This window comes from Calliopsis andreniformis, chromosome 12 (genome assembly GCF_051401765.1).
Source record: "Calliopsis andreniformis isolate RMS-2024a chromosome 12, iyCalAndr_principal, whole genome shotgun sequence".
In the NCBI taxonomy this organism is placed as follows: Eukaryota; Metazoa; Arthropoda; class Insecta; order Hymenoptera; family Andrenidae; genus Calliopsis; species Calliopsis andreniformis.
The window spans coordinates 17238834-17264072 of NC_135073.1; the positions used below are offsets into that span (position 1 = coordinate 17238834).

Sequence of the window (25239 nt, forward strand, 5' to 3'; positions counted from 1 at the left end):
GATTAATCGCGTATCGATTGTCGCTGGACGTTTATCGGTGAGATGAAGGAGAACGTGAGAACGGTGACGACGGTGGTAACGATAATGGCAACGATTTAACACCGACTTGGCTAACGTCCAGTGGTTACGGCTGTGTCATTACCTTACGTAAATATGAAGAAATTGATCGACTCGATGGCATACGCCAGGAAAATTTCCAGGTGAGGAAAGCTGGAATTGCGGTATCGGGGAATTGTAAATTTTATATTCAGTTTCTAACTCGTGGGGGAGACACTTGCTTCACAAGTATTACATCCCTGGGGCTTTGAAAATAGTATAGTATTACTTAGCAGGTATACTAGAGCTGTGTGTAACAGGGTCTCAATTATTCAAAAGATTTTAAAACTTGAATTCAATCGTATTAAGGAAATAGTACTGCGTTCTCTAAGTAACCATTTTAGTATGCTAAGAATTAATCGAGGTTCTAATTTATCCAAATCAGTGCCATTGTGTCACAGGAAAAAGAGTCTTCAGAGTCTCTAGAAAATTTCACAAAGCAGTATGCTTAATTATACCACCTAACACCAGTCTAGCTGCCGAATCATGCTCCGTAATCCCCTTGCTCGCCTTCTGGAAGCATTAAGCTCCACATCGAGGCAATCGAGCGACTAATTAGCCAGCGTTTATTAGAAAAACAGGGGTCCTGGTGTCGTGAGGGATTAGATGTGTTTGTGGGTTGGCTGGCGATCTTCCGGGACGCCGAACAAAAGGCCAAACGTGTTAGGATCAAGTTCGTTTAAGATTTGTTGGCGCAGCTGCTTCTTCAGCATTGATCGTTCCATTCTCCCTGTGCCAGGAGCTTCGTGCTATTCGTAATGCAGCGATATCGTGACGTATTGGAACGCTGGTAATAGGAAATTTGTCGATCGACACCTCCCAATCTCTGTCGTTCCCTTTTTTTAATCGTGGGAGCAGTCTGAGGAACGTGATACCATTAGTTGTCGACGATTAGGCTACCGGTTAATTTGCATAGGCCATTAGTCGACATCAGATGTCTACTAATTAGACTATGTAGCTTGTCCATCGTCAGTTGCGACATGACGGAAGCAGATAGAGGAGGGCGAGGAGGCGAGAGGAGTTTGGGAGCTGGAAACCAGTCCTCTCTGATCCCTAGCTCTTTTTCCTGTTTCTTGTCCTCTTGAGATTTGTTCTCGCTATAGATCTCCGTCGATGGTATCCAATATTGAATTATAGTAGAGCATTTTTTAGACACTGTGCCTGATTTCTTGGGGAGAAATAATCGAAGCTCCAAGAAAAGAGACAAAGTATCAATTTTAGCGAACTTTTGCGCAATTTACGTCGCTTGTCACCGAGACCATATATCGATTCAAAAACGCTGAGGACTTCTTTCCGACAAATAGAATAGTACAATTAATTTCGTACACCCGTGAAATACTGAATATCCTTTTTAACTGGAAAAATACGCGGTTCCAGTGACCACCAAAAGGCGGCAACTCTGAAAGCTGCTGCACAGTATCCGTACAGTTTTTGTCGGATCACCGCGACGAAGAACGATCAGTGTGCGACTGTTTTTCCGCTCCCAATTAAATCGAAGCGAAAGGGGATACATTCGGCCAGGCACAAAGAGGCAGAAGATCGATCCACGACAATCGATTCGGACAGGGAATTAAGAACCTGATCAAAGATCGATCCCCATTGTCTCGTTTCCCTTTCTCCCAACGAAGCGTGTCGAACGATGGATCAGTCCTCGTACCATCGAATCTTTCAGGATCCCCTTTTGCTCTTATTATTCCTTTCTCGCCGTTTACCTATCCCGAAGAAAAAAGCATCAAGCGTGGTGAAGTTAATCCTGGAACGAGCTCTAACCTGAAGTCAGCGAAGTAGGGTCAGGTAGTTTGAGCTGAACAATATTTAAAAGTAGAGTAACTTAAGGTAGATTTCCTTTAGTTCTGAGGATTTTTTTAATAATTAATTTTGCTGGCTGTCAGAGAAGGCTACAGTGTTTCCTCGACATGGTCTCTTTGTTCCATTGGCAAATTTATACTGTTACATCCCACTAGAATGCTTATTGTATCCCACTATAATCTGAGTATGATCTCATAAGTAATTCTTTCACTCTAAATGATTTCAATTTATAGCTAATGTAACAATGAGCCTATATCAAGGAAGTACTGTATATCTAATAAATCCTGATCCATCATCCTCGCGTATTTCATAGGAGGAACGCCATTTAAATCAGTATCTCTGCTAATTTTCACTTAAGACATGCCTCTGTCTCGACGAGCGCAAAAATGTCACTGAAACTGACGAAGAGTGATTCAGCGAAACCCCCGGCAACTTTCTCTCTCTCGTAATTAATTGTCCAGCGCACGACTAATCGCGGGCGTCGTTTCGTCGATCAATCACTCATTACAACAGTAATTAACAATAATGCCGTCGATTAATCACCGCGGTACTTATCGATATTTTATTCAGCCACAACGACCGAGACAATAGACGCGTTATCGAGTGCTACGAATCCGTAATTGATTGATCTGCTCCTGGACTTTTTTTTTTTTTCTCCCGCCGATCCTAAGACGCTAAAGGGAATTTTTATTCGTTTGGATGGGCAGATCGCGCAGGTGCGTTAATAGCGAGCGTCATTACTAGAATCATTTGTCCGTTACAGGTTTTCTCGGCTCGACAGCCGCCTAGACACGCTCGACGTTATTAATAAGGCTACGTCAAACTATCGGCTATCGGGTATATCGAGTACACAGCGAGTGAATGATGCGAGTGTTGCCTCTTCGGTACGCTTTGATCCTTTCACCGACACTCCCGCCTCCACCTCGCTCCTGCATCCTGGCTCCTCGTTCATTTGCATTCGACCCGTGACTGTTTACGAAAAGATGTTGGAAACTTGTATTACTATGTTTCCTCGTCAATTCTCTCATCTTCATTAATGCTTCCTTCGAGACGGCGTCTGTACACTGTTAACTGGTATTTTAATTAGCGAGACGAGGTATTTGCCTGATGCTCTTCCTGGATGCGATTCTTGGCATTTTATGGGGAAGCTAGAATGATCGTCTGCGGAATAATACTGGCGTTGAAGTCTCTAGATTTGAGAGGCGTCCATAAAACTGCACACGTCAGTTGACGATGAGGACAAATCTGGAAATTATATTTTGAGATGTTTCAGCTCGAAATATTCTTCTGTGTATTTTGTATACTTATCTGGACCTCAGAGCAAGAGGGTATTGAGTCCATTTGGTTTCTGTGTGATTGGACCCTTTACAGGCATTCCTATGTCGAGCTATACTTGATATTTTTACATTGACTTAGAATAATAGGAGGCTGTTAGAAAAAACATGAGAGAGCAGAAGGTTAAAGTAATGAGTTCCTGGAAAAAAGATATAAAAAAAATTGCGAGGGCAAAGGGTTAATAGACTTTGTCTCTGGAATTTAGATACAGTTTTGAGTTTATTTGAAAATGGCTAATTTTGGACTTTTACTGTTCTTCAATTTACCGATTCAATTATCCTGAAGACAAATTTCACAGAAAAGTAGAAAACTCTAAGTACATTGAACATAAAAAATAATACCTACAAAACAAATTTACCAAAGACTAAAATAATGAAAATCCTTAATACAAAGCTCTTTCTCCATCTACTTCAAGGTGTAATAACACTTGAAAGAAATACTCAGAGGGCAGTAAAAGAAAAAAGTAGTTCTCCGCAAAGAGCCTCCGAAAGTCAACAATACTCCATCAATCGTTCATCACCTCTAACATATAAGATTCTATCGAATCCTCCTATCGGTGAGGGCTGAGATCTTCCAATATATCTGTCTTGAGACTGTTAACGACTCATAACAGCGAGATCGATCAGGTTTTTTGTATCCAGCGAACGCTCGAACGCGACTTCCAATCGTCGCGAGTGTTATCGAGCGTGTTCCTAGTCTGGAGTTACGTTTCCACGTGAATCACGCGGCTATTTCACGGTGATCGGGCAGGGAATCCAGGGCCGAGTGTATCTTCACGTAAGGCCATTAAAATCGACGTTCCCTGAGTGTACTGCTCGCGTATGGACGAGCTCGCGAACGAGCTTGTACCACGGCGACGGTCGTCGCTGTTTTTCCTCGTTCGCGACAGAAAAGGGGGATGAAATAGGCCTGGTTTCTGCTCACTGAACGCGACCATAAACACGCTCGATTTTCTCGAGCTGCTCGAACCGATGTTTGATGGTGAGACATCGTCGCCGAATGGTAGATAGAGCGCGTTGAGGAAATTAAAACTCGAGGCGGATTCACGGGCAACGACACGGTTAACGAGGACTTCGCCAACTGAGAATCAAAGAAAGAGAAACTCTCGTTAATTACACTGGCCGCAGGACTAATTCGCCGTGTTCGATCACGAGCTTCTTTTAATTTCTTCGTTTCATTAAGCGGGGACGACGAGAGCTGCTCTCTCAACAATGACTCCCGTCGGTTGGTGGACGCGTTGTAAATGCTAATTATATGCCTGTCAACTGCGTTTTTTCCTCTTTCTTTCGCTTGACCTTTCGTGGGCCGCGCCACGAAGAAAAACTGAAAACGATCGGTTTATGGCCAGCCCTGCGAATTAGTATTCCATCGAATCGACACTTTGTTGCGGACTGACACGAGCCTTGAACTTTCCTTGCTTCTACGACTCTACTTTTTTCGATCTCTTGTATAGCTTCTGATGGACAAGTAGGAGGACTCTGCTTGTGATAAATATGAATTAAGTTTGGAAAAGTGGGTGCTGCGAAAGAATCTCAAAAGAAAGCAGATAATTGTGTTCTAGGGATTAGATTTAAATATTTAGATAAAGATAATTTTGAAAACTAGAACATTTGAAGATTTGAAAATTTGAAAATTTGAATATTTGAAAATTTGAAAATTTAAAAATTTGAATATTTGAAAATTTGAAAATTTGAAAATTTGAATATTTGAATATTTGAAAATTTGAAAGTTCCCAAAATAACGGATTTAACTGAGCCTCCAAGCACTAAGTAAAATTAAAAGGTTTCCATGAATGGTGTTAACAGCAAGGCAACACCCACGATGATGAGAAAAACTGAGGCCGAACAGGTGGTAGGATCGAATTGGCTGGAAAGCGATCGAAGTATTAATTTTCCGTGGCCGATTGTTGCGTGTAATTAATATATCAAGGTAGGAGGGGATTATTTCGTACTCGCGGCACCGAATTAATTCGTAGCCGGTCGAAAACGCCGCTCTATCATTTGTCTAGTCGACGGCCACCGCCCTTTGCTCCGCGTCACGCCACTTTCCGCCCTTCGAGCCCTTCTCTCGATCGCCAGTTGCCGCGTGCTGTCCCTTCACGTGGCCCACTACCAGCAGGAACCGCCAAGAATCGAATAAAAAAATACTACACGACCGGTTGCACCACTGGCAATATATCAATCGAGGGTAATCAAATCGAATACAATTACCCCTCTAATAAAAGGGTGGGAAGTACAAAGATAGCAACGCATCATCGTAATACAACACTAAAGGCAACAGCGAAACAATGCTGTACACTATGAACATTTGCCTGTATCTTGCCTATAAATTATTTTTGAAACAAAATGTACAATTACGTAACATTTCCAAGTGATTCCTCACACAAAGTGGTATCGAAGTATCAACGTGTCTCTAATCTAATTACTACAAAATTATGAAGATTCTCGATTCATAACACATAGTTCTTCAGGATGCTTCTGCGCACCCCTTCTGATTACACTCTGTTGGATCAGCCTGCTCCAGGAATCAGTGGCTCCCGAGAAGTTTCGAGCCTGGACAAGCAGTGATATATATGGGCGAAAGTGTCGGAGTAGTCCTGACGAAACGACCGCGAAGAGATGTTCGAGGAACTGCTGGAATGTGGGCTAGCGACGACAGAAATTGTTTTCCGAGAAGCATCGGCTTACCAGCCGCGACCGTGTTACTCAATACCGTAAACCGTGAACCGTGAGCCATCTCTGACAGAGTATTGCACCCAGGGGAATCACGACTAGGTTTCCGGGGTCGGAAACGTTCGAGGGAAATGACGTTGCCTCATATCCATCCGTCTATCAGCACGTGCGTTCCTTCTGATGCGGTTCAAGCGTCTGAGAATCATATTGTGCCCCTATCGTCGTCTCAAGGGGCTGGAAATGGCTACTGATTCTGTGATCTCTGACCTCGGGACATTTGAAATGATATAAATTATATTTTACAAACTGAAAAATTGAATCAAAAAATTGAAATGTATAAAATTTTGTAAAGTGGGAGATTTGAAACACACAAGGCAGAGTTTAACAAGACCAAGACACTCAGAATAAAACTGATGAAAAGAGAAAGCCGCGACTTCATTCAGAGAACATCAAACGAAGTTTTCGCAAAGCATTTGACAGTGGAAAAGGGGAATCCACGGATAGGACCCTCAGTCTCATCGTCCCGCAAAGCGACCCGCGGTCGTTCTCCCTCATTTCATACGAACACATTGGGCCATGAGCGCGGTGGCGTTAACGCGCTACCAACGACGAGAGACACAACAGAGGATCCCCTTGGGAAGCCATCTCGGTGTTGACTCACGCCCAGGAGCGAGCTCATAAAAGGGACACGCACGGAAGCAAGAGACGCGCACCAGGCCGCGAACGAACGAAAAGGAGGGAGCGAGAAAAAAATGCTTAGTGGCTTCTAATTGCAGAAGTGACGACGCCGTAACTAATGACCGGGAGACGACGTCCTGTCAGTAGTCGCGGCCAGACGAGCGTCCTTCCACGAGGTGCGGACGAGCGCGCGTTTCAGATGCAATGAAAAGTGTCCGAGCCTTTTTTCGTGGCTTCCCCCTTTTCCTTCTTCCGGCAGCCGCTGAGCTATTGCGTGTGGAGCGATTAGCCGTTTCATTTTCGAGCAATTATTCTGTCAGTCCTTTCTCAGTTGGCAATTCTTCTGCTGAATTAAAACCGTACGAAGAATTGTCAAGTGGTGCACCTTTCTATTCGCTGACCCTCATATGTAATTTAGTCCTCAGTGGAAATGGGTTCGATGACAATTCGAACAATAGAAGAGCCAGCCAAGGTACAGACGGTTCAAAGTTCGCGCCCAGAGGTTGCTATTCGCATTCAGCATCGAGCGTTTACACGGTACGAGGAATTTCTCTGATAATTACGCTAATCAGCGGCACGTGAATCGGGTAACTGTCTTTCGACGAGCTCAAAGCTACTAAAAGCGAGTAGAAAGCGACAGGCGCTGGAAATAGACACGCGCTCGAGGATGAAGGAGGATGGAGATCTGAGAAAGAAGTCCGACTTAATAGGATCACCGCCGCGGTCAAACGGCTCTTGAAGTCCCTGTTATTTCAAGAGGGAAGACGTCTTTAGGAGCTGCGTTATGTGGCATTCCTCGCGAGACGGTCCCTCAGGCGAATGACATCTGACATGAGTGCAGGAATTTTGGAGGACAGAATCTTTCATCAGATTTCATCGATAGCTTTACGATTCAACAGATCCTGGAGAGGCTACTCCCCTATATGTTTTATATATTTAGAGTGAAGTTTAAGCAGTGGTAAATCAAGGTATACTAGAGTCCCAAAATATAGCCCCTAATACTATGACAAATAGAGCTATTATCAAAGAGGTTGTATTTTCAAATGAAAAAGTAATTAATACGAAAGGAAACGCCATGTGCCTCATGTATAATCCACTATTATATCTTAATTAAAAAACTCTCAGGTGTGCCCTAGAGATCCTCTCGCAGATACCTCCATTCGAACGCTCTCCAAGACAAACAGTTGAATTAGACGGTCCAAGTGATTGATACTCGAACGAATCCCCAGGATTTTTCAATCCCACCGAGAGGCTCTCCTCCGACACTCGCAATGAAAATATATGCGAGTTCCTCGGGGTGGTTGAAGCCCACGACCAGGGCGACCGAGGCCCGGATTCAGGCAGGTCGTAATCCCCGGACGAAGAAGACGAAGGCGAGCCAACTGTTCTCGCGTCTTCATCAACGACGGTGGTAGAGGGGGGACCACCCATCAGGAGCAATATCGTTTCATCAGTCGCTAATATCACTGCTTCGAGTGGTTCAACACCTTGTAACGCCAGGTGGGACGTTAACGGCGCCGCGGGAAGCCCTAATGAAGACAAATCTTGCCCAAAATGGCGGCCAGACTTTATTTCCTGCTCCGCCTCTGCCTTTCTCTTCTGTCCTTCTGTCCCGGATCAATTTGTCGCCCGACCTTCGCCCGGGAAACTCGATCGGTCGAACCCTCGATCCCAGACGAGTCGAACAGCTCGATCCACTCGTCGAGGATCGATCGAGCCTCTCGGAAAATGAACGGTTGGACATAGTAGCGAGGAAATGACCCTCGATTGTTAAGAGTTAAGAAAATGAGGGAAAATTGTCTGAATAATAAATAACAGAAACAGAAATCGTCGAGCTCCCGTCGTTCTTTCAACGTTAACGATTCGTCGACGTGGATAGAGGATCGTGGCTGACAGGGACGTTACCCGCGGCAGCACTATCCCAACGCCAGGATAATTACACCAGACGATGTATTTACATGCATCGCGGGTGCACGCATACAAGCTCAGGTCACGAGCGGAGATCGAGGCTAGGAGAGAGCTAGTTTATCGATCGCCAACGTGTCGCGCATGCTATGGAAATAAACGGCACGGTGAAAAAATCATAGACGCCTTCGACCAGTGGCAGAAGGGTGATTTTGCCTCGATCTACGACGATGATTGGGAAACCTCGCTCGGTGGACACGTTGACGCCTGAATAGTAAAGTCCCAGTCGTTCTGCAACTTTTATGGCGTCTGTGGTGTAACGAGGGAAAAGGGATTGTATCTCACGTTAAGATCTGTGTGCATTTGCGCCCAGAGTTTAGCAAAAGCGTAATTAACCTTTGATTGAAACAGGCGTATTCCGATATATCTATATGGAACTGCAGTATAATAGAGAATAATCGTTCTCGTGTCACTTGAGACATGGGACATGACATTATAAATATCTTCCTAGAATCTAGGAAAAAACGTCGTAGTTCTCTCTTGTCCAAGGAATCTTTACCACCCAAGTAATTCTCTTAACTGAACGCCACGGAGGGATGAATATTGATGAACGGGATATAGGTGAGCGAGATCGATAAACTGACCCGAGCTGGACAAGAATAGCCCTCGTGACGAATCAATTTACTTGAACCGAGAGGAAGACGCTCTTTGAAGGCGAATGGCGTGCAGTTAGCTCGTACTCGAGGCTGACGAGAACTTTCGTCGTTGCGGTGCCGGGGAAAAGGAGGAAAGGGGAAGGGTGGCGGAGGATCTAGAGACGAGGAAAATCGCGTTTATGTAGCAGCGAAAAATCGAACGATAAATCTCGTCTGGTGCGGGACCGCGCGCGCCCTTGGGCCTAAACGACTAAATAAGTGTTCCAATTCCAAAATTGCCCGCTAAACGATTTGTGGGCCGGCAGAAAATATATCGTTGACATGTGGGCAAAGCCCCTCGGCCTCGCCGTGGGGAGGAAGTTCTCGGGAGCCGAGCGTCGTGCGCGCGCTGGATGGAAAAAGACGAAGGGCGAACCGACAGACGAAGAAACCACTTCAGGGAAGCAGGGGTGGAGGACGGGGCAGGGGCAGGAGAGAGTAAAAGAGAGGAACCGAGCGCATGGTTGCCCCTGGGAGACAAATGACCGTCGACCGACGGAAGACACTTCCAAATTGCTCCGACGGTGTCGCTGTCCCGCCTCTTTTTACGCGCGTCCCTTCTTGTGCACGGTTCACCATCGCGCACGTCCCCCGAGCGAACGACCTATTAGCAAAATATTCGGGGAAGCGGCGACGCGTGCCACCACCGAGCTTTTCTAACGAGTATTTTGATACCCGACGATGCCTCGGATGCTGGGACGTCACCGTGGACCGTCTTTATTTATAGGAGCCCCGCGATACGCGCTTGCCTCGACCTTCTTCCAGAGGGCCAGTTAAGAGAACGATTAACCCTTGGTGTTTGAGAATCTTCTTCAGATGAAAACGTGGGAATGTAGACTGATCTGTTAATTACGAGTGTATTTCAATGGGGAAGAGACAAACGATCTTTCTAAGTGAGAAGTGTGGTGCTGTCGGAATTGTAGTTAAATTAGCATCCCTATTTATCTGTTCAGTTATTTCGATATATCTACGTGATAATTTTGGTTGTCATGAATACCTATTGGCACCCCAGGAAAATTAATTTGTGTCGTTGCAGCCTTCTGAATTTTACCAGACTTCCGATGTCTGGCTAGTGATGTTCTTTACCTACTCAATCCACTTCTCTTTTTCTCGACAAGTTAATTATCATTGCCAGTCTCGCTACAACCGTGCAGCAATATAAACTAGAGAAATCTGGGTATATAGTTGCACACGGTTATCTAAAGAAGGCGCGGCAATAGTGCAGGAAGTCAGAGAATAAATCCGCTAATGGTCGATTAAGATACCCTCGAATTTTCCACTTATCACGGTACAATAAATTTATGAGACTGTGGCTGGAACTCGACTCAATCGAAATCACCGTTCATTGGATCCATGGAACAGTTTCATTCCCTTCTTTTTTTCCCCCGATCCGTGCCAACCGGTCGGCTAGTTTTTCGTCTCGCTCCAAAAATCACAGCGATGGTCTCGACCGATAGGGACGTTCTTTAAAGCCTATCTTACCTGTCTGCCACTCGATCATTCGATATTATATATGCTTCTGCTTTTCTTGTAATTGCTCTTAATGATCGTAAGTTCTTCGAACGTCTGCACGACACCTTTTCGTTGAAAGATCGCACAAGGATAGGTATTATGTATTCCTATCTCGCGCGTGTGGGTCGCGATTGACCTGGGCACAGATCTTATAAGGTCCGTACTTCGAGGGTTAAGTACAGGTATCAGTGCCTTGTATTTAACGCGACGTCGCCTCAAAGTCGTCCAACGTTATTGTGAAATAAATATGCAAAAACGAGCCGCGTTTTTTTCCATCGAACGGGCGGTTGTAACATTGAAAAACAAGGCTGTTACTCGAAGTTCTTCCGTATACGAACCAGTGCTAATAGCTTGATTATTTTTGCACGCGAGAATGACGTAAGGATACTTTGAACCTCTTTCGCCGAAGAAAATGCAGCTCGTAAGAAAAAGCGAAAGCGGTTTACGATGTACTGTCTTAATTCACTCCAGATTTCTTTACGCTTGCGAAATCTCTCGAGCGCTGCATAAAATCCTCCCTGCGACGATTACGTGTCACTAGGCTCTTTCCATTAGCAATAGATTGAATATTAATTAAACGGAATTTTCTGGAAAATCAAGGATTAGTTGTCGCAGGTATCGCAGTTATTTTCAGGCTCATTTCACTCGAATTTGAATCGTTACTTCTAGTTACTTAGTTCGATATTATTGGAGGTAATGCACGCGGCCACATTTCCAATTCGTTCGTTCAGGAAACATCGAATTCGTTTCTTATCAGCTTCTTTCGCGAGTTTTCAGGGGTCGCTAACGAACCATCAAAGTTTCTTGCGGTCGCCACGCAGAACATCGCTGGAAACGATGTTTACTGTTCGGCTGTATTAAAGCTGGCTAACAAGAAACGGTTACCAAATAATCCATTAGATCTGTCGCCCGTCGTTTCAAGATCGTCGCGCTTCTTAACTCCAACGCTATTCTACTCGAGTGACTTCCGTCCGAGCGGAACCAAAATGGCCGCCGAGGACTCGTCAGCCTTTCGCCTCGCCTCGTGCTATCTTTGCGTCGCGTTCAATTTTCTCGACTATTCGCAGTGACTCATGCAACTATTCGCATAAACGCGGCAAACTAATTGGAAAGTAGTACAAATAGAAAAAACCACATCTTAAAATACATAGGTATTTGATACCTATTTGAGTAATTTTATACATTTTAGGTACTTATCTGGGCTCTAGAGCTACATTTTTTCGTCTGACTCAGTACATTTTGGTTTTAAAACCATATATATTCTTCAGATTATCTAAGAATGGTTAATTTTGGACTTGCCCTGTTCGTCAGCTCGCTAATTCAATTACCAAATCTGTTTCCACCATCGCTCAAGCCTCTCCAAAGAAAATAATTCTCCAGGAGACTAGATAGTAGAGTCTAAATAAGAAGGGCGTTCCCAATCCAAACAGTATACATATCCGAAACAAATTCACCAGTCGCATCAGACACTTTCCACGCCAGAAGTAATCCGACTAAAATCTTCCCACGTTAGAGTCCCACGGCTCGTAAAACGGCGAACACCTTATAGCTCCACCTCGTCACGTGTCGTTGCCGTTTCAATTTGCGACCGTCTGACCGCACGCGCAAACTCGTTGAATTTACAACAGCACGCGTGTTCGCGGGCAGATTGACCTCTGACATAGAAGTCAAGGCGATCGATCGATCACTCGGAGAACCGTTCAAACGGTTCGGTTACGCGAGAGAGCGTGGAGGGAAAAATCGGAGGTGAAATTCCAAGTCGCGCGTGGACGAGTACCAATTGCGGGCTGACACGCGAATTAGCGTGCGGAAACGCGACTGGCAGCGCCGCGGCGAGTGCCAACGCGGAGGACTTCCGGCCAGGGGACGTCGTACGTCTGCGGATTAACGCGTTAAAATATGATTTACGTTGATAGCTTGTAAATGGCGGACGGTTCGCGACGAGCGACGACGACGGTTTTAAAGGACTCGCGATCGAGCAGCTGGCTGCAGCGAAAGGGAGGAATTCGAGGAAGTTAACGACTCTGACTGCCTATGCCTCGTTTATTGTTAGATTAGTCTAATAACTTGGATTAAGTAACTTGACTTGGAAGCTTCGACCAGATTAATCTAATAACTTGGGTTTAAGTAACTTGAGTCTAGTAACTTAGATTCAAGTAACTTGAATTAGGAGCCTCGCTCAGATTCCTTAACTAGATATAAGTAATTTCAATCCGAGAATCTTCGAGTAGCTTAATTGTGATTAATTGAATACTACTCAAAATGGCGTTGAGGGAGGAATAATCCTTCTCTGGCTTTTTTCTTTCGGCGAAACAACGAGGTGGGACAGGGATAACAGGGCTTATAATGAACCACGATTTCGGCAGAGTCACCGTGTTAATCGAACGAGAGTCTCTGACCGCCTGTGGTCCACGCAACTCGATGTCAAAGGCGTCGATGCGTGCGGCAGGTGGTCACTTCAGGATCCCCCTTGGCTATCAGATCGCAGCTAAACCCAACCCGCCAATTCTTCGCCGATTTTTCTGTTACCCATTAGTCTCCAGCCTTTTCTTCGATATCAGAATACAATCTTTGGGGCGATGGACCTTCTGGAGAAAGTTTCACGCTCTATATACGAATATTCTACATAAACAAATATTTCTATATTTATTTCATAACCTGTGAATGAAACGTCCGAAGGAAATTTTGCTCCTCCAAGGATCCTCGACAGAGGCAAGGAGGAAACAGAAGCCAGAAGCTCTCTGTATAATCACAAAGGAAGGTGAGAAAATCCGCGAGGGACGGAGGAGCAGAGGAAGGGGGGAGTTGGGTTGCGAAAGGACAGCCGAAGCGGCGAATTCGTGAACATCAAACGAATTAAATCTCCGCGGCGAGGCGACCGCAGAAACTAATATCTCGGCGAGCTCTTCCGTTCCGTCGTTTCTGCGTCGCCTCTCCCTTGCCCCTTCGACCGCGTTCGCCACCGTATTTCTGGTTCCTTCGAGAGCCAGACGACCGCCGGCGAAATGGACGACCGACGACAAAATTGTTACCCACTTTTCTCGACCGAATTAGATTCCACTGAAAGAACTGCCGTGGTCATCGTGCAAGAATTTCTGTACCCTCGGCAGGACTTATTGGCGGCTCAAGGTCGGTCCCCCCACTCAAGATATTATAAAAATGAAAAATAATATTTGTGATGGATGGGAGGACTCTTGATTTGAAACGCTACTTGCAGAGATTAATTTAAATTGAGTTTTTCGCTGGGTAGGTCAGAAGCCAAGGAAATATGTATAAGTTTATGTGCTCTGATTTCTAAGTATAGTGAGTGTTTCTAGATTTATGGTATAGTGGGGACAACTCGCATAGTAGGTATAGTCCTGCAATAACCTCGAAGGTACACTTCTCTTTTACTTATTATGGAAGCAGCACATGTCGAGATGCCCGATAACAGGAGGCTCCACCTTGAAACGCTCATCCCCAGATAGCTACATTTTTACCACCGCTTTTTCCAAAGGCGTGACGAAGTAGCAGAAGGAGGATGTAATTTCCCAAGCAAACGAGCTGGAGCTCGTAATTAGGGCTGACACTTGTATCAGTCCAGCCAAACATGAGCGATCAGACGATTTCTGGGCACCATGGAACATGGTGCAGCAAAAAAAGGGGCAAAAATATAAACGGCCTGTAGACGATGGATCCGCGTGTTTTACAGCAACGTAATAACACTTTAGACGAGCATTAAGTGTTCTTGGCAGAAGTAATTAAGTCGTTTCCGGTGCAGTTTAGAAAAGGTGGTTGGACACGTCTCTTGAAAAGGGGGTCTTAAAGAAAAGTCGAACAAGGTGTAAGCTTGCGCGCAAATCTGTTCTGCAGCCCTTGGGAACTGTTACTAAAGCGATATAAGACGATGTAATAAACATTAACCTGCTGACAGGTGTCGGTATCGCGAGCGAAAGTTGGTAAGGTAACTTGAGAAGACCTCCGAGAGAGAAACGGTGGGAAACCATCACCAGACTCATTTGTGATTAATTAAAAAATTTCCCTTTCATCTCTTCATCACTGAAATACCCGAGGAAATCTCGCCGAGGAATAATAATCTCATGATGTCTCTTAAATCCTTCCAATTATTCCACGATTTCAACCGATCGCGCGACGAAGGCTGCAAATTTAATTAAGCATTCGGTTCTAGTTACTTTACACAGACATAAAGCGTCTTTCTCGCTACGCGGAAATAATCCAAGGATTTATCGAGCTCGATTTCATTCAGGGACCAATTTGCGGGAAATTAAGTAGCCCCAGGTTGGGTCCACCATGCCCCTCGATTTCTTCTTTAATTTATTACTAATTTATTCGAGTTTGCTTCTCGACGAGTGAGTTTCACGAAAGTAACAGAGCAAAACCAATCCAGAAACTCCATAGTGACGCAACGCCGTTGGATAGGGATTTTTTCTAGGGAGAAAGTGATCTACTCTCAGAATTAGATAGGGGCAACGTCGCTGGTTAGGCGAAGCGTTTAATATCGTGTCGAAGAGTGAGCAGAGAGTGCATTCGTGAGGACGCCGAGAAGCAAGGTCGACCGTTCATCGTGGAGGTAGTTTTCAAGTGGGACTGTACAGTCGGGTTGCGCAGGTGTGACCGATGGCGGCGTTCTTTGATCCTGAAGGGGACTACTCGGCTACCTTGTCCACGACTCATCGACCGTCTCTCTTTTTCGTCATTCGGCTCGATTATTTCCTAATGGCTAACGCCGTCGCGAAAACGGCCACCGACCATTTTGCCACCGTTTTCCACGTCGTTCTCGTCCCATTTCCTCGCGAAACTCAAATATAATTAAGAAATAGAGACTCCCTAAACTGCCTAAATTACAGCAATTCTGCAATTCTACTCCTTTTTCATCCCACTTCTTCACTTCTACCTGTGAACTTGTTCAAGTAATACCACTAATACCTACTTCTTCAATATAAAGAGGTACCTTACTATAGAACTGTAGTTACAGTTTAGATGAAGAAACTGGATGGTAGGTACTGGATGGAGGAATCCGTGAGTCATCGTACTTTATAGCTTCGGTGAGTTTTCGAATACAGTGTACAGGATGTTTCAAAATTACAGATACCATTAATAGGATCTGTTAGAGGGAAAGACAATATTAGCTATATTCTGCTAAATTCCTAGGTGATATAACCGCTTAATTGCTCGAAGCAGTTTGGCCTCTTCTAAAATATTCAGGACAACCGGAGCGCCTAGCGAGCCGTAGGCAAGAAGCTCTGAAATTCCATCGAGTGAACACCGTAACGAATAGGTAATACGATTTTTATGGAGAGATCCCTTCCACTGGGACGAAAATGCATCTGATTTGTGGCTGGAAGCTGGTCAGAGAGTAGCTCGAGTAGCTTCGAGGGGACCTTCTAGGGGCCGGCATTCAAAGACGCCCGAGGAAGCCCGATTCGTTTTGCATTTCTCTTCTCTATCCTCTCTCGTTCGGAGATTAAGAAATTTCGATATTAGAAGCGGCCCTCTCTAAAGCGTATTTATGGAAGTTCCCTTGTGACGTCACGATCTTAGACGTGGATCATTGGGAGACGATCCCTCGTTGCCCTTCGCGCGAATTTTGATTCAGAGGCTCGAGGAAGGAGGAATAAATTTGCCATTGCGACTCGAAACGAGTGGAAATTTATTGCTCCTCGAGTATCTCGAGTTATTCCAAATCTTACGCAATTAATTGTCCAAGCATCGATTCTTTATATTGCTTAACTCATGATTTACTGTTTCACGTGGCTTCTATATTATCCTTCAGTATTACTTATCCGTGTCGTGGGAGTCTTGAACCTTCAGGGTGTCCTTACTCACAGGACATTAAAAAGAGAAGGCTTTAAAGATTTCTAAGTCCATAAAACGCAACAAGATCTTTTCAACTATCATTCGTATCGCATGAGAAATCCTCTAGGGGCAATGCTTTCCAGAGGACTTCTCATAAGACACGAATAGCACCTCCGCTGTTCCCACATTTAGACTTTCGTGAATCCATTCAACATAGATTCCTCTAATATTTCTTCGTTTCTTCTATACTGACTCTATTCCCATTGTTACAGAGCAAGCAAACCACCTGAACCTGTTCAACAACCGCCAGCAGCCGAAGAAGAAGCGCAAGAGTAGAACAGCGTTCACGAACCAGCAGATCTTCGAGCTGGAGAAGCGGTTCCTGTACCAGAAATACCTGAGCCCGGCGGACAGGGACGAGATCGCCGCCCAGCTGGGCCTGAGCAATGCCCAGGTGATCACGTGGTTCCAGAACCGAAGGGCGAAGCTGAAGAGGGACATGGAGGAGCTGAAGAAGGACGTGCAGACGGTGAACCCGCTGCTGGTCGCGCAGCACCACAAAACCTTCCTGGAGAACGTCCAGGACCTGGGCATCCTGAAGAAGCGGCCCTTGCCCAGCACGATGGACGAGAAATCGTAGGGGGCGCAACGCGCTGGTGGTCGTCGAGCAAGAAGTCGCAGAGGGAGCTGCCTCTCTGCTTGATCATCCGTTTCGATCCCAGGATCGGCCTTTTTTTCGCGACGAGGTCGATGAGCAGTAGGCCCCTCGCAGTCTCCTTTTTTCGTAGCATTTTCAGAGAGGGTACGAGGAAAATTGAGAATGGGATCGTCAGGCGATGCGATAGAAGCGTGATTTTGGGGGTGGGAGTCTGGGTTCGCGGGGGTGGCGAGGAATAGTACAAAGCTGGCGTCTTTCTAATGAGAAAAGGAGGAGATAGGGTTCTCCTAGCGATGGTTTTCTCTTCTTCAAGAAGGTGTAATATCGAAGACTGAGGAGTCTGTAAAGTCTGAAAGCACCGAAGGGAAAATTACGTATGAGGATTAGGTATCTACTCCTCGAGGGTGATTTCGAAGGTTCTTGTCAATCGAAGACTGCCAAATGTTTACAGCTGACTCTGGATCGTTTTACTATTGACTCCAAGACAGATAATATTTTCAATTAACACGATTAATGGATTCAGTGGGAAGGAAATCATTTTGCAGAAATTTTGTACCGACAGTGAGGGATGGAAATGAGAGGGCAGAGAATGTCTATCGAGACGCGTAGGAATTCATGAGAGGCATTAATCGAGTAGAGACCGCGTAAAGGAGCTCTCTTGACCGGAAGTCCTGGTCTCTCTTCAACAGTCTACGACGAACAACTGCGTTCGATCAAGGGACACCATGTATTATATTGTATTTATTTTGCGGAGAAAAATCGTGAGAATGGTGAAGAAAGCCAAATGATTCGGAGAGAAGGTATCGATAATAAGTTATTGAATAAATATATATATATATATTAATATTATAGCATATAAATTATAAAAAAGAAGGAAGCCTCTCGATTCGAGGCCCGCGATTCTGTACATAGGCTGTATATAAAATACGTCGTTCCCCCGAATAAATATTACGCATGGAAACGAGAATAATAGAGTCGTTCAAGCACGATTAACAAAATATAGTACAGCGGAAAAGCATGGGAGGAGAAGAAAATTATAAACGATTATAGATGGGACACTGCAATATACCTGATCGTCAGTTTAATTAGTGAGCTTTACGAGCGTGTGTGCGCTTATAGGTGGTTTACGAGTGGCGATAGAGGACGGCGTGAAAGGGAAAATCGTGAGAGGAATGAGTGCGTGCGAACAGACTTAGTACACGTGTTAATATAGTCGAAAAATAAATGGAAACATTTAAAATAAACGCGGCGGAATGATTGTTCTGATCCAGGCTCCCTCTATTTTTCCGATCCTACGTTTTCAATCAATCGCGGACCATCGCGAGGATGATTTAAGAGACAGGTAAGTCATTTGATGATGCAATTCGTAATCTAGCTTGGCCTGGAGTTATTGACATCTGTTAATAGCTAAAAGAAAAAAATCCACAGAGAAATTGATTAGAATCGAACATAACAGTTTCCAGCATGGTATATTGGAAACGCGATGAGAAGGTGATTAAACGCGCTGGGAGGTATTTCCCACCTTTGATTATTTATTGATTCGTAACCCAAAAAGTACGGTGTGCAAGGCCTTCAAAGTCCACCGCGAAACGGAGTAAAATGATTCGGTGAAAATAGCTCGATACACGGGACTCTTCCCAGAAGCTTTTTGAAGCCAAGTCGTAACATATTAAAGATGAACTCATTTCCTGGGCGAATCTGTTCGCGCGAAGCCTGGGACTCGTCATAACCGCGCGTCTCCCGGTCGATGGGGTACATAAAACCAATTCCAACAGTCTCAAAGATCCATCAAATCAAAATTCCTTTGCTATCCACCTAGAAGTGTTCATTCTAGCATTTAACGGGACGCCGATCTCCCCGCCTCTGGTCTAGAAATCGATTTCACGCGACTGCTCGCGAAATAATCGTAAAAGCGGCGCTACGGAGCGTAAACCCGTCGACAGGCTCGACAAAACAAACAATGAAGATTTTTTAATAATAGAGAGCGTGGCTCTCGCCGGTGGCTCGTAAACAGAAAAGCTAATCAGAGGTTGGACCGTTCTCCCACAGATGCACAAAGAAGATACACGTCGCGGTTGCATTACCGACCTACTTCCTGCTCGCGGACCTATCTGATGCTAAACGGAGCCATTTCATATCGAGCCTCGTTAATGAGCCCGTCATTAGCCTGTCGTCCATTATCTCGATATAAAACACGCGCAAGTTACCGCCGCGTTGATCGATTAATCGCTCGCGAATCTAGGATGTCTATTAGAAGCGTGATTACGCGCGACCAGCGTGTACGCGCTGATTACACGTTTCACGCTCGGTCTCGTGTGCACCGACGCCGCGCCGCGCCGCACCGCTTGGGACGAGCTCGATAGGATGAGCCGCCGCGATCTGATTACGGGGAAAAGGAAGAAAACGGTTAATAACGTTACACTGAGTAAAGGATGAGTAATTGAGGAAAAAACCGAGGGAAATCACTCGCTATGGATTTCTCTTTTAAAAACCGCGCGATAGTTGTGGCTTGCGCGATGGAGACTCCTCAAAATTTGAAATTTATGAATGTCTGATACAAAAATACGCTGCTTGGAAACATTTGGCAGAGAAAAATTTTGAACAAAAATTGGTTTTTGAACAAAAACTTTGATTGACGATAACTCCGCGAAAAATGATCTTAGGATCATGATTTTTCTTCTAAATTGAAGCTTGAAGTTTTTACTTTGAGATACTATGTCCTGATTTTAAATTTAATGCCCCCTTACCACTGTAACCCCTTAAATCTAAGGGCATGTTTGTTATACTAAAAATTGCAAAGTTTGACGGGATTCACAGACTTGCAAAAATTTTTTTCGGGAATACAGTTTACAGCGCCATAAAGTTCACACCTTCCCCGTTAATTTAAAAAAAAATTCATGTCGCTCCGATTTTTTTTCGCAAAGTTACAGCACTTTAAAGTAGCCCTTGCATTTTTACACCACATCAGATCGGCCAATACATGACAAAAATGTCATGGCTACTTTAAAGTACTGTAACTTTGCGAAAAAAAATCGCAGCGACTTAAATTTTTTTTTAAATTAAAGGGGAAGGTGTGAACTTTATGGCTCTGTAAACGGCATTCTCGAAAAAAATTTGAAGAAGTTTCTGCATGTCGTCAAACTTCGCAATTTTCAATCTGTAAAACATGCCCTCAGATTTAAGGAGCTACATTAGTGGGCATCAACTAAACTTAAAATCGAGATACAGTATCTTAAAGTAAAGATTTCAGGCTTTAATTTACAAAAAAAATTATGATCCTACGACGATTTTTCGCAAAGTTATCGCCAGTCAAATTTGACCAATTTTTGTCCAAAAAGTTTCCTTGAGAATTTTTTTGAGCAATATATTTTGGGGGTGGTAGAGTAAAGAAAAATCACACTTGTGGTTCTTTAAGGATATTCCAGTGGTAATCAGTCAAGAAGAGGCGACGATGGCGAGCGGGTGATCGACGACAGGCTCATTCGCTACGTGGTCGACGCGACCGATCGTGGACCGTCGATCTTCCAGTGGTGATTCAAAGTAAATCGCGGCTGGTTTGAATGGAAAGGTGGTTCGTATCCCTCGCTGGCATCGACGGGTCCATATATGAAGCAGTAAGCAAGGTAGCCGGTACCGCCCTGTAATTCAGCCGCCGCAACATCCAAATAAAGAATTCATAATGGCGATGATGACCGCCGCCAATTTTCTCGATATAGCCGATACACCAATAACTCAACCGATATATACCCCAGCCGTGGTAACATCGCCGCGTAATTTCGCTTATTGTCCACCGATCGTCCGCGAAACGAGGACGACACCGCGAGAAAATAAAGGATTCGTAATTCCCGCGCCTCTCATCGATCCTCGATGCGCGGCTTATCGACCGAGCGATAAGGAGAATGCAAACAATCCTTCGATGCTGATTAATCATGTCACGCGACCGTAACTTGCTTGTTTAGTGGCTCGTACTGAAATTATGAATAGGTCGCGTGCAATTTTTTACGGTCTTTCAACAACCCTTTTTTGCGAAGCGATGCAAAAACCAGCCCTTGGTTGTTCATGGAGATTTCTTTCGGGGTTGGAGACTATAGAGACTCAGAGCAATTTTCCAAACTTTATAATTGGGAAATCTGAGTTCATAGAATTGAAGAATACTGTAGATTTACTTTTCCACAATTTTGACTAATTTTGTGACCCTATTTCTCATGGTTTAAATATGTAGTGGAAGTTCGTAGTGTGACGTCTGGAAGCAGGCTCAGAAAATCGAAAGCAGAGTGCTACTGATGGGCATCAGAGACCTTGCATGCACGTTTCGTATAATTCTCGAGGAGAGGAGATTCCTCAATAACCAGCCAGCAGATCATTTTCCCGGCATTGACACGCCCACGTAATTCGGACTCATTTACTCGTTGACTCGCTTAACCCGCAGCCAGTCATGCGTCAGTCAACTGCAGCCCCGCAGCGCGATCCATAATTTCGACCGCTTCAGCACGCGAGAAACGAGTTTCCCTCGGTCCACGGTGTAATTAGACAGTGTGAATCTCTAGGCTGGACCCATCAGCGGGCCTCGTTAATACGATACATCTCGGATGACCGCTCGGTGCGTCGAAGTCTTTCTTTCTTTCTCTTCTCTCTTCTCTTCCTCCTCCTCCTCCCACTCGCCGCTTCGTTGTCGTTTTCTCGGCCCCTCCAGCCCTCCGTTTTTTAGATTCCTCGTAGACCGACTTCTTCGCTCCGAGGCAGCCCTACCGGCGGGGTCTTTGATCCTCCTCCCGCCAACGAGATTCATTTACACGGGAGGTGGACTTCCTTTCGGCTGAACTGGCTAACGAGAGCTTGCGAACTGGGATACCTTTTTTGGGAGAGTTCGGTGGCTCGATTTGGACTCTGCGTAGGTGTTGGTAAGACTACATTGTAGTTGTACCCTTCCTCTGTGACTGGGGTGTTGGTGGGGCTACGTAGTAATACGTGGTAATATGCTTTCAACGTGTCTTCTGTGTCTCAATTACTTTGATTTTCTATCAAATCAGACTTAGAATTATATATGTACCTAGTTTCTCGAGGAAAGGTTTGAGGATCTTCCAAGTCAAAGGTAATCTTAACGTTTTCTAGGACCCAAACAAAATAAGTACTCTTGGGAGCTCAGTTATCAGCGAGACGACACAGGAGCAAGAGGAGTGTTCATTTCGCTGGAAGTAGTAGTAATATGTGTGACCAATTGGACCATCTCTATCTATTTTTCTCTATGTACCTTTCTTCCAATCAGATCCACTGACAACTTCTGAGCTCCCAACACTACATTAACTTCTATTTCCTATTCTACATCTGTTTCTCACTCCAATTCAAGACTAATCCATCTACACATTCCCAAGCACCAACTTCCTCGTTCCCCCAAGGATCCAGAGGACTCAGCATCGATCCCATCCATCAGCCGTGGCCTCGATCGGTGGACGCAAAAACGAAGGAGGCGCTACCCCATGGCAGCCACGGTTGGCTCCCGTGGGCCCAGCTCGAAGTGGCATCGGGGGGCCACGGAACGCCATCGATAAATTTCTCTGGAAACTGGAATGCTCGGGACCACCTCCACGCTTACGAGTTACAACACTTCTGGCCACGCTGATCGGACAAACTGCCTGCCAGTGATCTATAGTGGACGTCCAGGGCCCCGGCTCGGTACAATAACCGAAGGTGAGAGCGAGAGTGTAAGGGGATGTTGGAGGTCTGTAATCAGGAGCCGAGCCGCTGGCGGGCCCTGCCTTGGTCCTGGGCCTCCTTACCATTAACCTATCCGGGTACCCGTTCCGTTCCGTCAACCTGACGTCATCGTGATCCGTGATCATTCCGCGCGCACGCACGCCCGCTGATTCGATTGCCGACTCGCGAGCGGAGTCTCGCGGTTTGCGTGGGAGGAACTCTCTTGACATTCTTTCCTTTCGATTCTGGTCTCAGGAAAAATGGAACTACAGCTGAGAAGAAAAAAGAAATTTGATTAGTAATAATTTGTGAAGTCTTAGGCCTTGAGATTTTTTATTTTCATTTTGATCTTTTGGTCAAAGAGGAAGTATAAAAAATTGTAAAGTGGAGGTCTTCTTTGTAATTCTATTTATATAGTTAGGGCTTCTATTCAGGGATTTTAAAAATATTTGGAGCCACCAGCTAGCGCAATCTTCAAGTGCAGTATTGGGATCACACACCCTCCGCCCCCTTTTCCTGTCGCTCGAGCCCTCGATACTCTTTCAATACCTTACACGTTAAGCACCGTTTTGGATACATGAATCACGCTCGTTGGTGGATTAATGGTCTTCCCTTTCGAGGCGGAGGGAATCGCAGAGAAGAAGGGATTAATTTGGCCCTGGATCGACGGGACTGTAGAGAGTGAGCCTCTTGAATCAGACTATATTCTGGGTTCTAGATACCGGTATCGTTTGTCCGATGTCACCGTAATTAGCGATCCTTCCAGGCGTACTGTGACGGACAAGACTAGTTACCGAGAGTGATCGAACCAGTAATCAAGATGATTGACTGACGGGTCTGATTCCGACGTTTACATTCTGTCAGACGAATGAAATCGACGTCAGATTTCCGCCACGGCCGACGCGTTTTCATTTATTATTCCAGGCTACCAGCTTTCCCTATTATTATCCCAAACGTATACTTTCGACCATTTCGAGCATGGACATTTTTAATGCCGACAGAGCACGCACGGTGTTTGACTCACGGCCGAAAATCGATAAACGTTTCGACAGATCTAGTTAGTAGTCTAACTCTAGAGTATCGAACGGGACTACCGGTTTATCGGCCGCGGTCACAGAGTGGCTTAATTTGCAACGGGGCACAGACTCGTTTAGCCAGATATATTAACGACACCTGGAAAATTGCACGGTGCTGTGGCTCTTGGTGTTCTCGATTCGAAGCAGAACGCGACCACGAGTTTCGACACAGCGCTTGGCGGCCAGACACGTTCAGGGTCCTAATGGAACCTGCAGCGGTTAAACTAATCCAGGGGAACCGTTAATTTGACTGTCAACCGATGATTAATCGACCATGTCGGTTGCTCGGTCAAACGGCTGACCCAGCGAAACTGGTGAACCGATTAAACTGTTCATTCCATTAACGATACTCTTATCACTCACGTTGCTCGACAAGTTTTCATTCACCTGCTAGCTCAGCTAGGAGTATTTCTCAAATCTACGTGGCAACTCGGTCTACAGTGTCGAAACAAATCTTTAGAATACAATTATCCGCCAGAAACAGGATTTCTAATATTCTCGTCTCAGCCCTTTTATATAACACTGTCGTCAAAGTATATTAGTCTGTCAAGATACAATCGGTCCGCGAGCTCCTCGCGTGGTTCTCCTGCTTCTTCACGCTTCGAAGATCTTCCAGGAATTATACGCTGTACGTTCTCCTTCGTCAGCCAATTTGCCATGGAATTATGTGATTTCCCTTGAAAATCCAGCGCCTCGAACGCCGAGGACTCGAGAGGGACGAATCGGCGCGTTTCCATGGCGTTGGATCACACGAGGAGGAGAGTTCGTTAGCGCCCGACTCCGTTGAATATCATGGCTTTTTAGCCTGCAGGTGTCATTAGGCCGCGGATGGACGGACGGACGCTGATTGGTCTCGGCCGATCGCCCTCGGGGACACCGGCTCATCAGCTGTCCCATTCGCGCCGACGACGAACAACCGACGTCCCTGTAACGTCTATACCTAGCGTGCCTTTTTTCCCTTGGCGTTGCAATGCTTCGCCAACTTCCACTGCGCAAGAACCCTTCATTGCTCTATTTGGGGCTCAATTTGTTGACCCTGTGACGACTTTATCGCGTGTCGAAGAAAGATAGGGTCAAGCTGCTTGGTGGGCCATGATCTTCTAATAGGAGTTGAAGAAAATTGAAAGGATATAGATTTGGGGACGGTATCCTGGAACTGTGAGGTGTGAGTGAGACACCTTTTGTGTTGTGAGGAATTAGGAGACTCTAGTCTCGTAGATTTTTCGAGGAGATTCTTTAGGAAGAAGACTCCAGTCTCCTATATTCTCCAGGATCAACTCCCAAAAAATAGAATTTGAACCCTACCAGAAATG

At 45.3% G+C, this 25239-nt stretch overlaps 1 protein-coding gene across 1 annotated transcript in view; it reads left to right on the forward strand.

Annotated features, from left to right (window-relative positions):
- Nucleotides 1-17226, forward strand: part of LOC143185820 (uncharacterized) — a 42877-nt gene extending 25651 nt beyond the window's left edge. The window contains exon 2 of the mRNA XM_076389085.1: nucleotides 16771-17226. Coding sequence (XP_076245200.1) covers nucleotides 16771-17138 — 368 coding nt within the window. The 3' untranslated portion in view covers nucleotides 17139-17226. The remainder of the gene's footprint in view (nucleotides 1-16770) is intronic.
- The last annotated feature ends 8013 nt before the right edge of the window (nucleotides 17227-25239 follow it).